The sequence below is a fragment of the Ammospiza caudacuta genome, chromosome 3 (assembly GCF_027887145.1).
Source record: "Ammospiza caudacuta isolate bAmmCau1 chromosome 3, bAmmCau1.pri, whole genome shotgun sequence".
Taxonomy (NCBI): Eukaryota; Metazoa; Chordata; class Aves; order Passeriformes; family Passerellidae; genus Ammospiza; species Ammospiza caudacuta.
The window spans coordinates 48,028,080-48,046,593 of NC_080595.1; the positions used below are offsets into that span (position 1 = coordinate 48,028,080).

The window sequence follows — 18,514 nt, forward strand, 5'->3', positions numbered from 1 at the left end:
AACTACTCTTCATTTACTAACATGTAACTGGAGAGATTAATTTCAGACATGACAATACTTTTTTCTTTTTAAAATACTGACTTTTAGATCTGAAGTATTTCCAAAATTAAAGTACTTACCTTTGCTTTAGACCATATCTTCCAGTCAAGCAGCAGCTTTTCTAGCAACTGGACATCTTGAATAACTGCAGTAGAATCTGAGTCAAGCTGGAATTGTCCATTTTCATTTACATAGAGAATCTCATCACTGCAGCATCCTTCAAGGAGAGTCTTAAAGAGGGGGGAATTTTTTTGAGTATCAAAACAAAGCATTACAATTGTTCAATCCCATTTATAAAAATTAAAATATTGAAAGAGACAGCATACTCTTGATAGGGAAAACACATCTACCCGGTCAACACTAATCTTGCTTCAAATCACTGTTCTGCCTTTGTAAAAGCAGCGTCAAATGTATAATTAAAACCTCAGAGGTTTCTAGATTTGGCCTAATATTGAACAAAATATCAGGTTTAGAAGACGACTTTACCTTCAGCATGCAAAATCCAACAATGCATTTTGGTTTGATCAACACCCGACGAATCATAGAATAACCATTACAGTTGTCCATCTCCTGTATTCTCTGTTGATTGTATTTTGTTAAAGACAGTATAAGTTGTAGTGCTAAAGCTTGAGTGTCTTCACAGCTGCTAATCTCTACTACCTGAGGAAAAGGCAAATTTAATAAGACAGTTTAAGTCGGAAACATCTATAAAAAAGCTTTGTTGCACTCCTAAGTAACTTAAACCATAAGCAACTACTTAGGGATTAAATCTCTTCTAAAGCATTTGAGATTATGTACATAACCTTCATTTTTTCTGTGTACATTGAGATATTGTACTTGAAGTGATAATTTCTACTGTGCTAAATTATGATCTGCCAAGGAAATATAAGTCCCATTACAAGAATCCCTTTCAAAGAAAAAAATCTGTTCTAAATTAAATTTTAAGTAGAAGGTACTTGCCATACTACAAAGTCACAAGGTTGTGAAATACATGAGCCACTAATAAGAATCAACTGTTTGCCCTGAAAAAAATGGGGTTTTTTTTAAGTGTTTAAGCTATGAAAAAAGGTTCCTGAAGTTCTGGACTAAGTCTAGCTGTAAATTTCTAACATTGAAGTTTTATTTTATCCATAAAGAGACCAGCAAATTTATAGATGAAGACCATGAATCCTTTCCCCTCTTTGCCTTCTACAATTCTTGAGGTTCAAGAGCAACTAGTATTTTTTCCAAAAAAATACAAGAATGAAATCTCACATTAATGGGATTTCAGGTCCTATAGGTTCTCTTGACACGTACCTGTTAATTCTGCTGCACTTACACATTTATACACCTGGATTACAGGACCTGTATTGTCTCACAGCTGATCTATTGTTTGCTTGCCTTACTGATGCAAACAGTCTCCAGCAGGATCTATAGCAGATACTCAGCATAAATTTACATAATCAAATAACATGGATTAGGATTTTCACCTCAGAGCTCACTCTCAGTGCTGACATTACAACAGCCAGTGTCCTTATAACCATTATCTAATGTGCATTTGTTACTACTCTCACCATATCTCTCAGAGCAATACGAGAGGTATATAAATCAGCCAAGTCTTAGGCCTACAGTAGTATTTTCAATTAACTGTAGTACTTCAGAGACTGCTAGCACAAATATTGCCCTCTCCATGTACAGGTCACAGTTAAGCAGTAACTAAGTTAAGGCCTTACTATTTTTCAAATAGCCATTTTTCTTAGGATAAGCCTTTGAAGACAGGTGAACAGTTATCCCCAAAAAGCTCTCACTATTCACTAAAAAAAAAAAATAAAGCTTTGCACACCATGTAGTTTCATATTTATTCATGCTTGCATTGTGAATATCCTATGGTTAGAGATATGCAATGAATTTCTCAAAATGAGAGAAAAACTATAATCAGTTCTAAAGCATCCCTAAAGATAATCTCTTTTGATATTTAAAAGGCCCATTTCTAAATCAGAATGTAACTCCATCTTACATACTGGCAATATTATAAAAGCCATAATACAACAGAGTTATAATTATATTTCCAGTTTAAGACAACCTGCATGATACAGTCTTATGCTGCAGGTATTTTCCACGATTTTTCTTCAACAGAAAAACATCACATGCAGAATAGAGCAAGGCAGCTAGAATAATGTGATTTTCTACTCAAGATACAAGGAAAATTTTATATGGGAGAACACATACACAACACCCTACTCCTCCAGTCCCCTTACCCTAGCAAAGAGGAAAACAAATGCACCAGTGCCTCCAATTTCATGTAGTATGCTCTGAAGAGTTTTATATTCAACTGGCTGAAGTGCTTTTAGGTGATGAGAGTCCAATGCATTGCTCTGAACTTCTTTCAGACTGAAAGGTCTCTGAGAAGGTACAGTTTTCACTTGACCTTTCAGTCTAATGACAGGCTCATATATGGTGTACTGACCAGGGCAGCTTGTGGTATAAACAACAGCAAGACTCTCCTGAAAAGAAAGGAATTTAAATTTTTTTCCAGAAATTTAACACAAATCTCCCCCTCACCCACCACCAAGGACACAAAAAGCCAAACACAAAAGTCACCTAGCAGCAAGTAGTAACAACTTTGGCTGTTCATTTCTACTTTACCATTAACATGCACTGAGGTTGCATGTGGATGCATGTACACTAAAAAGCAGCAGGATTCCCAAATTTTAGCAAACTCATGCAATAGCTAAAGCACAGAAAATGAAGAAAACACTAAGAAATTTCACCAAGGATCCCCCTCTCATCACCTTAAGAATTACATAACTGTTTTGCATAAAAAACAAAGTTACTCACAAATTTAAAATAAAATGAGCATATAGAGGTATATAGAGTAGAGACTTTCCTTTTCTAAAATGGCAAGTTCAAAATAATATTGGTGTTTTTTTTAAATATTTTCCAGCTTTTTGTTTTAATTCTATTCTTTAATAAGTTTTGTCATAAGAGAAACTCAACACAAGTTTCATTAATGAAGAGACCTAAACCAAACCCAAAGCTCCTACGGAAAGTAGCTAACTTTTTTTCACAGAAATGTAAAATGATCTTTTTGGAAGGTTATTTAAAATAGAGAAATAATTTCATTTAAGGAGCTTGCACTCTATGCAAAAGTGCAAAGATCCATTTATCACTTGAGCACATGGTTCTTCCCTCTGCCTATCTCCTTAAGGCAAAATAAGCTTATAAATTGCATGACTGATTTTTTAAGCTCTTATCCAATTCATTTCTTCTTAACCTACTCAAAGTTTAGTACCATTGTCTACAGGGATCACATCCAGGCAGAATGAGCCTTTGCCTACAGCTACAAAATGAAATCAGAAAAATCCCTCTAGTGGGAACAATTCATACAGCAAGAATTACTAGTGTATGAATTCCCAGAATATAGCAGGCTTCACTGACAAGCAAGTTTTATTCTATTGTTCTGCCAGCAATAAGTATATTTACACCTGCATCTGGCAGGGCTGTTTCAGGCAGGAAAGATGAGAAAAGCAGTATCTCTCAGCTGGAAAATGACTTTTCAGCCAAACGTGATGCAAACTTAATTCCTCCAAAACCTTCAAGGAATTTGGAATAATTCTTTTGCTTCCTTAAAGCCAGATAAATCCTCATTTCTCCTCTCAGTTTTAATCTTAAAAGGTTAATTTAGCATTCCTTGGCTATTTTTACACTAATGGAGGGAAGAGCTATGTATCCATCCTAAAGCTTTTGGAGGTACCTGTTTATCCACTATGATTTAATGTACATGAATTAATGATTTAATGGGTGTGATTTAAATTATTTATAGATGCTGGAACATCTAGAAATTTTCAGAACCCAACCTAAAGCAAGATAAAATGGTCACCCTGTGTGGAGGTCAGCTCCCATTAAAATAAGTAGGAAGAGCCCCACAATAATCTTAATGAGAAGAGGATTTGATCATCTCTGTTTTGATCAAATTAAGCACTTTGGGAAACAGTAGGAAAAACACTCTCACTTTCTTAACCAGTTCTAAAATATTAAGGAGCATTTTTAAGTAGAAACTTACAATTAGAGGCCCAACATCCACTTCCTTTTTTGTCATGAAGAGCTCCTTAATTTGTTCACATTGTAGAATCTCTTTACTTATGTACTTTGAGCAGTCAGTTAATGTTTTGCCATATTTACAAGGCATTACAGATGTGAAGTCTGGGCCACACGTGTATAAGTAAAATGCTTCCTCTGGTCCAATATTTGCACCTAAAATCCAGAAAATACTCTGTTAATTCTTTACTATACAATAAACCAAAATTCATACATTGGTTAATAGGATTAGAGACTTTACAAGGAACGTCACCAACTGGATTTGTTAGGTTCTGATGATGAAACAATTAGTGCAGCCTAATGACTGCTATTAGCTACAGTAGATCAGTGATTTCTGACATATCACAGGCCAGATTAATTCAGTGGCAAAGGCAACTGAAACCAAGTCAGGAAAACTACCTGCATGAACTGAAGATCAACATCTCTGAATAATTTCACTTTTTAGAATTAAAAAGTCATCTATCCAAGCCTCCTCAAAGCTTTCAAAGCATAGCAAGTTTACAGATAGCAACAAAATGCTGCATTGTCTTGGAGACTTGGGCAGTGACTGAGCAGGATGCAACAGCAGCTCACTACAACTGACAGAAGGGGAAAAAAACCCATAGGAAGTAGGAGACGAAATAAACCTTCCTCCCCTTTCTGGGCAGCACATCTTGGGTCATCTGTGACCTGAGAACACAAACTCCAAAGAAGCATCCGGAAGGACTCAGGTCTGATGTGAGGGTGCATGATAACTGTACAGCAGCAAATTCAGGGCTCTCTGGATACAGCAGTTACACAGGTGGCAGGCAAGTGGGAACCAGACCATGTAGATTCTACAGGTTACACTTATGACAAGTTTCTCACCTATGGCCCACAAATGCACATCTGCACACACAGGACCTGCATGCATCACACATGCTGGGCAAACTGATCTCACTTGTGGAGCAGTCCTGACTGGGCCACATCATCTGAAATGCCAGGTGACAAAGCAGCAGGGTTCCAGCCTTCAGCATTAAGCAAACACCCAGAAGTACTAGATAAGACCTCCCAAGGACGGAGGAGAATTATACATCTAAGAAATCCCTAAAGTATCACTACAAGCTCCAGAAATAAGCTTGCTTAACTCAGAGCATTCTGTGGTTCAAATTTTGTTAGCTTTTTAATATGCTTAATGCAATTTTAAGGTAGCAAGTTAGCAGGAGGTAAGTGAAATCCATTTTCCAGGTAAGAGACTGAGTGCTTGAAGAAAAAAAAAATACAGCAAATATCACTATCTTTCTATCCCCTACCCCAAGGTATTATTTTAAAAAATTATAAGAAATTTGCCAATTATGCCACTAAACAGAAAGCAAGAGAATATGGCAGAAGGACACATTAGGGTGTCTCCAATACTGAACATTTGCCTACATTCTCCCTGATATATTATGATGCTAAAGGGTGTATTGTTGTTTTTACTGTAAAAACTTGGCATGTTAAAAAAGACATTAAAGTAAGCAATTGGTTTTGGAGGGGAAAGAGGAAATGAACACTTATTCAAGGAAAAAGCATACAAAAGTACCATTAAATAGAAGCAGATTTCCAAGATCCCATCTACCCGACAATCGGAGCAGATCTTCTTGGGATGATGTGCAATGGCCAATCATGCAAAACGTTTTGTTGCTGTCAGATGATAAGCTTGTTTTCCTTGGTAGTGCAAAATCTAAATTAATCTCACATTGCCTAAAAATACATATAAACAAACAAGTTGAAATATTAAGAACTGATCAAAATTGCTATCTAAGATATTCAGCTGAGGCTTAAAATTCATTTAAAATTCAGCTGAATTCAGTAGGTGAGAAGCCATGCTGTCATCAACAATAAATTACTGAAGTCCTCTTCAACTTCCAAGCACCTTAAAACTCAGTAACATAAGATATATGCATTCCAATATGGCAGAGAACAGATGAATAGAGTCCCAGCTAAGGTTGCCATGAAATCAAGTTTTCCTAGCTCTGAAATACCTTCCTTCTTTCCTCTGACCTCAAAGAGGAAATGGTATGTAACACTCTACACACTTCTAAGATACCACAACTTTTCAATCATTTCTACTATTCCTAACAACTCAAAGTCCTTTGAGCAGGCAAATGCACATCATAAAAACTGTGGTACCCAAAGGCTGGAAAACACCAAGTTGAGGATTTGCTTGGACCAAGAAACATTGACAGAACTGGTGAGCTGCACAGCCACAGGCAATAAGCCTGATGCTTTCAGAAAGCATCCAATTAACTTTAAGTGCCTTTACTTAAACAGACTGATTGGACTGTAAAGGTCATTCAAAGCTTCCTGAAAGAGCCTAACTATTAGCAAACTAGCAACTAAATCTGTATATAGAGAGGCCTCAACAGCTACACATGGGGAGAACACTGCAGTATTTTTAGCTTTCCCCTATATCTCCATATTTGGACTTGACTGAATACCAGCATGCACAGACTTAACATAGCCTTCACAAATTGGACTTTAAGAAGAAAGGCTAAAGACCGTGATATTTAATAAATTCCAATTTCTCTAACCAGTGAATAATTCATGCAGGCACAGGCTCACTCAAGTAGTATCAGGTACTCACTCACATTAGTATCAGGTACCTAATTTAGGAGCATGGACCTCAACTTGGCAGTGGAAGTAGTGCTTTTCACCATCAGTTCTTGTCTGAAATATTTTTTTATCTTCTTCCCTATTCATTTTTCTCAGTGGAAAAAAGTGACTGCCTTTTCTCCTACTCCTCTTAATTCCTACTTCCAACAGTATTACCTGACTTATACCACCTTAATTTGGATTCAACCAGAAACATTATGCCTACTGCTAACTTCATGCCACAGCTTATTTTGGATCTTACTCACAATCTTGTAGTACTTGCCTCTTTCACTTATTTGTGATGAAGAAAAACACTGATGTCTGAACTGGTCCATGGTATAAACTGAGAATTCTCAAAGTAATCCATTAATATTCTGGATATCTCAAATATTCCAAAAGACTCCTAACAGTGTAACATACTCCCTCTCCTGTCCTCCTAGAAGAACACTCGACCTTAACTGCAGCTTGCACCAAAATATTGCAATGTTTTCTTAACAGAAAATGTCTTTAAAAGAAGATAAATATCTAGGTACAACTAATGTGTTCTTTACCTCTGACCAGAAACCCAGAGCAACAGCTTTCCATGGAAATTTTTCTTGCCTTCTGGCTTCTGCAGGTATTTTAATGCCAAATGCTGCCACCTGCCCACAAGGAAAACATTCCCTGGAGATTCAGCCTGTGCCAGCAGACCAGCTTTCATCTCATCATTTGGATCCATGCACATACTATGTAAACAACAAAAAAGAAAAAATGAAGGTGTGTGTTTTCATATTTTCATTTTAAGCCCAAATTTGCACATTTTGACATCCATTAATTTGAGATTGTGTTCCTTAACTTTGACAGGTAATTTTTTTGATCACAGTTCTATTTTTAGAGTACTCAACATAAGGTAGGGAAATCATCACAACTCTTTCACCTTTGCTATTTAACTTGTCTGCATAAATCTGCTTACATTTAAGATAAAAATATCTTTATTTTAGAGAAAAGTTGAATTCAATTTACTGAAAAAATGCAGGTGCTTTGAACATGGAAATAAAGTGTTCTAAAATTGCAGTTTTAGACACATTTCAAGGATACTTAAGGATTATTTACGAGAACTAAATTAGTGCTGAAATGTGCTCAGAAGATTAAAACAAAGACTGTCCCAAGTAAGTATTACACAGCAGCAATTTTCACAGCTGAGGTGTGAAAACCTACAGCTGCAAAAATCTCTTCCATCATCTCACATTTATTGTGTTATTTCACTAGAACTCGAATTGCTACTTTGTGGGCAGTTAATTATAAATGACTACATGAAACATGCAAGACCAGAGCTTAACAGTTGAAGCTGATCAACCTATAGATCTGTATCCAACACACCTACTTGATGTGTGCAAGATGTCTCTACTATAGAAATAAGTTCTCTACTCTCCATCAGTACTCTCTGTAAGTTGCTACTACAGGTTACAACACAATATGTCCACAGGATTGCTTCTGGACTAATACACCATACCGAAAAATGAATGCTCCAGTGTTCAAGTCTGCCCAAACTTGTATCATCAGAGCTTTGGAACCCAGTGAAATGATGTGAATACAGCCATCTTCAACAAGTTTGTCTCCCAGGGTTACATATTCCATTCCTACAGACTTTGTTTCTTCTAGAAAAATAAACATGTTGCAATTACAACATAATACAACAACAATGCCTTTCACAGCATGTATCAAGTGTGAAAAGAAACTGGCTTTTGTTTGGTTGAGGTGGTTTGGTTTTCTCAAGTGGGTTGACTAATAAGCTTGATTCTCTTTAGACACCTAGGTCTCAAACAAAAATAGAGGAACTTAACACTAACTCAGCACTTTATATGTTTCTGTTTGTAACATATAAATCCACTGAGCTGAATACACTCTAACAATGATGCTTTTGACATATCAGATTACATTCCTATGTTCAACTATCAGTGTGCACCAAGAAATCTTCAGATTTTTCTTCACAAATCATCCTACCCTTCAAGCATGATCAGTATTCTTAGTTTACCAAGCACAAGCACAGACCTAACAAAAGCAACCCTAGTGATTTTCAAGGTTACAGGGTTGGGTTTTCCCTCATTCTATTTAAATACAAAAAAGAAGGAAAAAAGAGTAAATTATTCCAAGTGTTGTGAATGGAACACATTTTAAATAAGGAATTTGCCCTTTACAAATTATAATCCAAAAGATTCTGCTTAGAACAGTTTGAGAGCAGTTGAGTCCCTACAAAAGCACAAACAGAAAATACTGTTGGTATTTAGATGGTGCACACACAAGGAAAGTTAAGAGGAGTTATACTGAGTCAGCCTGAGGCTTGATCATCAATACATGAAATCAAATAAACTCGAGCAGCTGTTTTCTATAACTACAGCTGCAGCATACATTATTTTCATCATAACATGAAGTAGCATAAATGTTACTGAAGTTACAAATTCAATGAGAATAATACATTTCTAAGGAAGCAGGCATTAATCTAATTCAAGAACTAGGGGTGGAAATGTTGCATCTCTAAGTATATGGTACAGTAGTAATAAAAAAAATCAGAAATACTACCACTGCTGTTCAATAGCAATCATAAAATTTCAAACTTTTGTATGCAGTACATAGATTGGAATACTTGTAACTAGAATCCTTCAGTGCTACCTAAATAAAAACAAAATACTATATCCTCACCTGTGCTGTCAAAACTGTTCTCTCTAACAGCTATGAGTCTGCTTCTCCTCTTGACTTTTCTCCCCTTTTCTGTTGTATTTTCTGCTTCATGAGCATACTCCAGACGAAACCACAGGGAGACACTGAAGCCATCAGACATGTGTGGCCAACAATTTTGCCCAACTAAAGGCAAGTGAATTGGGGCTACATGCCAAGAAGAAAGTAGCTGGTGACTCAAGTTTTCACCATCTGCCTCTTTTTTACTCTGTGACAATTTTGCTCTTTTCAGTAGTCCAGCACTTTTATTGTTGGAAGTGCCAGCGCATTTTTGTGAGGAATTTGTGCCATTCAGCAAAGGAAAGGCAAGGTATTGTAATGGATTCATATAAACATTAGTGTCTACAATCTTCAATACACCCTTGAGTAGTACCTCCTAAAAGAAATAAAACAAATAAATGAGAAGAAAAAATAAACTGTTTACATCATGTAGTCAAGTACCATGTAAGTAAATAGAAGCCTACTCCTCATTTATACTTGGACTCATGTTTTACCAAGAGAAGTGAGTTTGTACATCCAAACCTAAACACATTGGCAAAGCATCAGGTAGCAACTTCAACAGACTGTGGGCCAACAAAGCTTTGGGGATTTAGTCTGGGCAGATCAGACTTCAAGTTACCCTGCTTAGGAGTCAGCTGAAATACAGCAGGTGGTCATTGCACAATCTTATCTCACTCCTGTTATGTGCATAAAAAGATATCACCTTTTACCCTGTGTTTTAAGGCTGGTTAAGAAAGCACACACAGGCCATGACTTTGTTACTGCATAACCAGTAACAAAACTAGCTAAGCCCTTAAGCCAAAAAGTTTCTCTTGTTATTTGGCTGATAATTACAGGCTACCATTGAAAATTTGACTTGTGACTCTATTGTTTGGTGTGGTATTATTTCACACAGCCCAGTAATTTTTTTCCTTTCTTCCACTTGTATTTTTCTACAGACTCTCACAGAAACCAACAGAGTTATTTCAGCAGTATATCCCACACAAGCAGTAGATTCCAGCATCAAACCAACCAACTTAGGACACAATTGAAAGTAATTCCTGCTGCTAAAGCATTCTCCAAATAGTGAGATGCCTCATAACTTTAAAGAAATTGCTTCTAATTTTACGGTATTATTGTTCTGTCATCCATAACCACAATGTCAGTCTCCTTGAGAAGATCCTTGGTTTCTTGTGCTGAAGAGAGTTCCCAGGACCACCACACCGTTCAAAACCCTTATCTTCTCACTTCCTCTTTCCTCTTCCAGTTTTGGGGAGGAACTATTTCTACAACCAAATTTTATTGGCTCCAATCAGTTCAAACATTGCTGTGCATCTCCTTATTTCCCCAAATTATTGGGCACAAAAGGATTTTCTTTTTGCTTCATTTTTCTCATTAGACCTCTGAATTTTGCTATGTGTTACTCCCTACATACCGTACAAGGTGTCTTCTCCAAAAATATCCTCAGGAGAAGAGTCAGCTCTTCTGAACAAGTCTGTGAACTCATCAAGGAAACCAGCAGATCTACCAGCACCATCTGACATGCTAAAAATAAGGAGACAATAATATTCTTGAAATGGATTTTTTTAAGTTTTAAAGACTCATATTCTATACTATTATGAGGAAAGATTAATTTCTAATTGAAAGTGTTTTTCAAAACCATTTCAGATTGAGGAACCAATAAAAATTACAAGATGAATTCTAAAGAGGTCCAACAGTACTTCCTGACACTATAATTCAGAATTTTATTGAATCAATCAGTGCTATGCTAAATTTTGTCCCAGGTCTGCAAAACAGAGTGAAAGTCTGAGAACCAAGTGTCTGCCTGGCAAAGGTTCTGCCCACAAAGCCACCATGGATCCAAGTCCTGGGATGGGCTTACATCACCTCCTGTTGTGAAGCACCCTCAATACATGAATCTTCCTTAGGGCAAACATTTCATCTGCTTCCACATTCTTGGATTAGCTAGCAGCTTTCCAGTTAGAAATAAAACTCAAGGCATTATCAAGATCTGGGTTACAAAGAAATTGAAAATACAGGCTTACATTGTGATGGAATGAGAATTCATCACCTGCTATTTTTTCCCAGCAGTGTTTAACACTGTCACACTAGTGTTTATGGTTTCAATTGTCATTTTCACATTTGCCAGTATTTCTTTATTTCCACTAACTCAGAAATAACCCTATATTTACACTAAACTTTCTTGCAAGTTAAAAAAGCAGCTGCATAAATTCACACGCCAATGAATTTCCTTTGTCAATTTTGCATTTGCACTGTTTGACTGTGTATACATTAGATTTTAAAAACCAATATTTAAGTTACTTGGACCTTTAACTCACCATGAAAACTAGATTCTGTTTGTGTCAATATATTCAGAAATCCTCCTAAAAGGTGTTTAACAGCTCCCTGTACAAAAGAATAGGTAAAATGAATATCTGAAGAATATCCCCCAGCTCAAAGAACTAAGAAATAAATTCTTGTAATCAATTCCTGCCTGCTATTGATTTTAATGATAATTAAGATTATTTGAAATAATGGACTGTGTTTACATTTGCCAATGAACAATCTTTTGTGTTCTGTACAGTTCAGTTGCAGAAGAGAGACTTTGAATGTCAAATCATTAACTGTTGCAGGAAGGATACCCATTTTAACTGTTAAAAAAGGCAACTGAAAGAAACTCCAAAGGATCATGAGGGCATGACCATTTGCACAACTAAGTTCTAATACAAAGTTATGAAGAAAAAAAGCATGGAATATTTTTCAGCTGCATGATTCATGGTTTCTAAAAGTACATATTCAATAAAAAGTTGAGAATGCTTACATATACATACATACAAGCAGATATCTGCCCTTTTTTCCTTAAGGCCCTGACAATCATAAAATCTATCTGTAGGGATTGAACAGTCTTGATAAAAGAAAGACACCTGAAAAACTCAAAAGCTTTGTCAGACAGATACCTTTTAATAAATTACTTAGCTCCTGGTAACTTAAATGCAAGGCAGTTGACAATATCAGTCATTTACACTGTTTCACATCTTATAAAATCCCATGAAAAGTGAGAATATTCAAGATCACTCTATTAGGTATGATAAAATTAAAAATACACAACCGCTAAACTGCCACCTCTGTTAATAACATTTTTACCTGTTCTATAAGGACAGTGGCATTCCTCTCCTTCTGATTGATGATATTCAGGCAGCTTTGGAATACATGAGCAAGCACATCCAAACTTGCATTACCAGCTGAGAGCAAGTTTAATTCTAACATGCAGATTTCAGGATAGATTAATTCTCCTTGATTGATGTTTTCAGCCAGGCCATTAAAGTAACCTGAAGCACCAGTACATCCTGGTTCTGCCTTTGTGTCTGCTCCTAAAAAGAAACCACATGTCTCTTACTGAAACTTACTCAGCTGAATACAGTTGGCATATTTAAGTAGAACTTCCAAGGACATATCTCCAACCTTCTCACAGGTACAAAACAAAAATAATCACTAGGTTATATGCAATTTTCAGAGATTAGCATAGTTTTATATTCCACTTCAGATTTTTCTATTTTCCTGCCAACACAGAAGAGCAAGGATGCAGTTTCCCCCATTACATTGTCTTAAACTATCTGGCTTCATTTCCTGGGAATTGGACACATACAGAAATGGCAAAACATGCAGTTCATGAAACACAACACTAAAATCATTGCAACAGAGCCCCAAGCTTCTACACAAACTTTGAACTTACCAAGAAAGGAGACAAATTTATATAATTTCATACTAAAAGGCTGTATGAAGCAATTTGTTATTTAATTCTGAAAATGCACATGACAGAATAGCTGCATGATAATCAAGAAAAAACCCCAAACATGTAAGCCTCCCCGTTACATTTCAGAGAGACTTTAAAATAAATTATTTAAAATTATTTGGTACAGACACATGTTACATGCAAGTGTATCATGGAAGTTTTTCAGATTAACTTTTTAATTCAGAAATGCTTTTAAAATATTATAAATCTATTGATAAAGCCTAGTCACGCAGGTAAACAGCAGCAGTTTGATGCAGTTCTATTAAAGACTGTAGCTGCTCATGCTGCATCTCATACCAGAAGATAAGCACCCAGCTGTGCTCAGCGCAAAGGAAAAAAAAATTAAAGCAAATTCATGTTTAAAGTTAATTACACAAACAGAATACAGCAAGATACGTGCCCATCAATTGTTCAGAATAATGGGATGTGTTGTATAACAAGGGGGCTATCAAGTCAAATGAAGCATGTGATTGGGAAAAGCCAAATAGTGCTTGACAAACCTGATTGCCTTCCACAAGCCACAAACCTGCAGGGTTGATATGGAATGAGCATCCTGCAGGAAGGCCTGGACAGGCTGTAAGAGTGGGCTAACAAGAGCTTTATGAAGTTCAGCAAGGACAAATGTTATGTTCACATGGGAAAATAGAACCCAGGAGTGCAGCATAGACTGGGATCTGCCTGGCTGGAGAGCTGGGGTCCAGTGGGCAGCCAGCTCAGCAAGAGTGAACATGTGCTGCTGTGGCAAGGAAAGCCAGTGGGATGCTGGGCTGCATCAACAAGGGCATCATCAACAGGGATAAAAAACCTTTATCCTACTCTATTCAGTGCTTGTCAGGCCACACCTAGAGTGCTGTGTTTGGTTATGTCCCCACTACACAAAAAAGACAGGAGGGAAGGTTGAGAGAACTGGGCTTGCTCAGCCTTGAGAAAAGGCAGCTTAGAGGATTTCTTATCACCATTTAAAAGCTGTCTACAAAGAAGGTAGACTCCGTTTTTACAAGAAGTCACGTGGACAAAGCAAAGGGTAACAGGTACATGTTACTTCTGGGGAAATTCCACATGGACACAATGAGAAAGTTTTCCCTAATGACAAATCAGACATTGGAAAATATCTCCCCAGAAAAGTGGCACATTGGGTACTTTAGATTCAGATGGACAAGGTGCCAGGCTACCTTGTCTAGATTGTGCTTTTGTGAAAAAATGCTGGACCAGATGATCCTTGGGGTCCCTTTCAATCTAGTATTCTATAACACAATTAGACTATTTAATTTTCACCAGACAGTTACAATCCTAAAGAAAAAAATTTGAGCACTGATTTTCAAAAAAACTACTGGTGCATATCTCTGGAGTTTCTAGATCACAATAATACGCTTGAGCAACATGACTTTAGAGCAAGAGTCACATACACCAAAACAACCAAGACAGAACAATTTCTGTAACACTCAGTAAGAATACTTGTCTCTCCATTTGTAACTCCATCCTACTGGAAGAAAAAGTTAATTATTTCTATCTATTAAAAGTGCTTGCACTGTTTTGGTACATCTCAAAAGACAAACAAGCTTTGCTATATCAAAAAGACAGCTTTGTATATTCAGAAAGTTCCCATTTACCTTCATTCTTCGTTTCACTATCATCAGGATTACTTTCACTATCTGCTTCATATCCTTCCTCTTCAGCAAAAAGCTTAAGACTACAGCATTGTGATTCTTCAGTTTCTTCAGAAATTTCTCCAGGTTGTGACACAGGCTCCTTCTCAATGTAATGGGTCTGTACAATACAGCCAAATAGACTGTCATTGGTCAGAAAAAATATCTTTGGATCAGAAAAGCAAATAATTCAGAACTGTCCAAATGCCTATTTTCTCTAAGCCCACTGGGGAAAGAAACAAATTAATCATACACTTCCAAGAAACCTGAGATATGTTAAAAATACTTCATTATCCTGTAAAAAAACTGAATCTGCAAAGAGGGATTTTTCTTACTAACTACCTGATCAAAGTTTTAGGAAGCAGAATTAAAACTGTTTCTAAATCACTATCACCATCAGCATGCACCTTGACATTCACTCAAAGGTGAAGAGGTGAAGATGTCTACAGCCACCAAGGTCACTCAACATTCCCATTTGAAGCCCTTCCTTTAAGAGTTCATCACACTGTTGTGAGATGAAAAAGCATGACTCATTTCTGAGCAGTAATTGTGGGGACCATATCAATAAAAAGCATTCCACTTTGGTACAAGAAGCAGAGATTTCATCTTCAACTGTCACAATAATCAAACACATCTAAACATTTCCTATCAGGTTTAAAAAGACCCAGAGAACAAATCTCAGAAAATCTTGTATTATTCAGAATGAGGCTGTTTAGCTGGTGTTTCATACCTTTTCAATTTTTTCTTCAGAATGATCCAGATCAGCAGAAAAAGTGCCCAGCGCAACACGAAGCAGTGAATCAAAGAGAGGCTTTGCCAAGTCCGTTTCTATCACTTTTGACTGAGCAAGCTGCTCTCTTATTTCAAGTAAGATATCATCCACACAAGTATTCTGTGTTTTGGGGGAGAAAAACATTTTGATTTGTGTTACTATTTCAAGCTAAAAGAAATACTCTAGCTCTTTCATTTAGGAGTTTCTCCTTTGACCTACACTAATCTGACTTCTCATCTAAAACCACCAGATTTCATCCAGTCTCTTGAAATAAAGATTAATCCTATATGTCATGACAGATTAAATTGGAACCTGCACACCGAAAAAATCTGGCAAAATGCCGTTATCTAAAATTTGCAGGTGAAAGTGCTGTTTCAAAAATAAACATTTTTGAAACAGCTTCAGGTATGCTGCGCATTCAAACCACATCACATTACTAACAGTTGACAGAGTGTGACATGTCCAAGATCATAAAAACAGTGAATGTTCAAGACAGAACTCCAGTTTCCGGGTCTTTCCTGCACTTAATACCTCCTGCTTTGCAATAAATTGTCAAGTAAAATTCAAGACAGTAATTAAACATTAAAGAAAAGCGAAGGTGTCTTTTGTAAATTAACAACTTCTTGTGGAATACTGAATTACTCCACCTCTAAGGCTTAAGAAATAATTTTTTCAGGTGTCCTTTCAGTATCTGTGCCCTTCAGTAGTTTTTTCTCAAGCACCATGCTCTGCTCAGAGCCATCCTCAAAAAACAACATGAATCACTAGGTACAGTGGTCACATCTTGCCTACACAGCTTTCCTGCAGCATCCCTTTCACACACACTCTCCATTGAATACTCTTTCTGAAAAGAGTACTACTCAAGCAGACCACTAAGCTCATTATTTAGCTGTACTCTTTCAGTACTATACAAAAAATGGTACCATAAAAACTGCATAAAGTTTTTACCTCCCTAGAAGAACTTTTCACTAAACTACTGTTACAATAATATGAAACAAATAGGAGCAAAGGAAGGTAAAGTTGCACAGTACCTGGTGAAACATCTCCACCTCTGTCTTCTGCTGCATGGCACTTGCACTGTGTAGGCAGATGGTCAGCAGAGCTTCTAGAAGTCTGATACCTTGGAGTGCCCACTCAGTCTCTTCTCTTGCAGAAGTCCTTATCCCTTCAAGATTGGCAACTGAAGTACCCAAAGCATGTTCCACACTCCCAGGGCTGTCACAGGAGCCGGAGTCAGGCACCAGCTGCTCAGCACCAGCAGGACTGCCAGAACTATCAAGCTCCAATTGTGTCACCTCTCTGCTTTTAGCCAGCTGAACAGAGTCATCCTTGCTGAGGAGCTCAGTTCGAGGACTCCCATGTGAACTTCTGCTGCTTTCACTCAACACTCTCTCCCTCTTTTCTTGCTCTTTTTCCTTATTTTTTGCAAGTTTCTGAATTATTAGGATTAGTAATCTCTGGCACGCTTCAAAGCCTCCAAGTCTGTGGAACTGTCTCTGGAAAACTGAACTATACAGATAGATGCAACGACACATGGACCAAATATCTGCAGCCCTATGAATATGTTCCAGAGAGGGCAAAGTAAGGCTTTCCAGGGACAGATATGGTAATTTGTGGCCTAATGGCTCACTGGCTGTACTATCATATCCTGATGTATCTTCACACTCATTAGCGGAATCCAGATCACCATCTGCTTCTTTACTTATACATAAAAAAGCAACACAGAGGAACAGGTTAATTGTGTTGACATGAATGTCTTGGCTGACAAACTTTTTCTTTTTTGGGTAAGCCTCCTTCAAGCCAGCATAAAACTTGCTCAGGCTTTGAGGAACTTCTGAAACAGCATGCTGGCTACAAAGAGAAGTGGGCAAGTCGGACATAGATTCCTTTTGTTCACTGTTCAGGCCTTCCAGTTCTGGTGTTGCTTGGTCTTCCTGCTGATCATCAAGGCAGAGTATCAAGGTCTCTAACACCTTCAAAGAATGGCTTCTTAACGTATCTAAGTAATTTAACTCAATCATTTGATTCACTCCATTACAACTCAGAAACAAGTCTCTAATTATTCTGCAAAAGAAAGCATAAGAAAGTTACTTTATAAAGCACCCAAAAACTCATGTAAGTCAGCAATTGCTATAAATTACTGTAAATTAAAGAGAAAAGGAACTTGTCTGCAGCACTCTAGGATCCTAACTCAGCATTGTCCAGCTTGTAGTGGAAAACTGAACTTTTTTGTGAGATATAATGTAGGAAATATCTCCCTCTAAAATGCAGACCACAAAAATATATGATGCTCAAAACACTAAAGGTGGTTAATTAACTCTATTTATGACATTCACTCTTCAGTGGTATTTCCTTGCCCAAATTTTTTATTAGCAATTGAAGCTATTTCTCTGTTTGGTGATTTCACCAGAAAGCAGTGATTCCTTCTTAAATGAACTTGATGACACATTCCTAGCTGTCTACTAGTTGCACTAGATGATGAATTTCAAATAAATTCTGGAATACCTTTCAAGCATAAGATTTTGTGCAATTGTTATGTCAGCATGTCCAATATCAAAACACTTTGCATATATTTGCTTCCAAGTCTATTTTTTCCTTCTTCTACTCTTCAAGTATTATATTAAGTTCATACAAAATTTAGGGTAAGGAACTGTGAGGTTTTTAGTATGCTATATTTGCTTGTAGACATCCACGTTACTTACCTCCCATCCCCTTCCCACAGGACCAGATTTACTCTGATCAAGTTACTCTAGAATGAAATGGATCATTTACTTATTTATTCCCACCTTTAAGCCAGAGAATAAAAAGGACATTTTAAACTTCATCTAAGCTTTATTTCTCTTGCCTCTTTGCCACTAAGTACACTTTTAAAAATTAATAGCTTCTGATACAGGTTAGGTT

General features: G+C 36.9%; 1 protein-coding gene across 1 annotated transcript in view; it reads right to left on the bottom strand.

Moving 5' to 3' along the window:
• Positions 1-18,514, bottom strand: part of LYST (lysosomal trafficking regulator) — a 63,762-nt gene that overhangs the window by 37,889 nt on the left and 7,359 nt on the right. Inside the window, exons 5-18 of the mRNA XM_058801101.1 lie at positions 16,645-17,677; positions 15,572-15,733; positions 14,806-14,962; positions 12,547-12,773; positions 11,742-11,808; positions 10,838-10,947; positions 9,388-9,799; positions 8,201-8,345; positions 7,260-7,433; positions 5,657-5,817; positions 4,082-4,272; positions 2,277-2,522; positions 526-699; positions 120-269 (exon numbers count right to left, since the gene is read on the bottom strand). Coding sequence (XP_058657084.1) covers positions 120-269; positions 526-699; positions 2,277-2,522; positions 4,082-4,272; positions 5,657-5,817; positions 7,260-7,433; positions 8,201-8,345; positions 9,388-9,799; positions 10,838-10,947; positions 11,742-11,808; positions 12,547-12,773; positions 14,806-14,962; positions 15,572-15,733; positions 16,645-17,677 — 3,409 coding nt within the window. The remainder of the gene's footprint in view (positions 1-119; positions 270-525; positions 700-2,276; positions 2,523-4,081; positions 4,273-5,656; positions 5,818-7,259; positions 7,434-8,200; positions 8,346-9,387; positions 9,800-10,837; positions 10,948-11,741; positions 11,809-12,546; positions 12,774-14,805; positions 14,963-15,571; positions 15,734-16,644; positions 17,678-18,514) is intronic.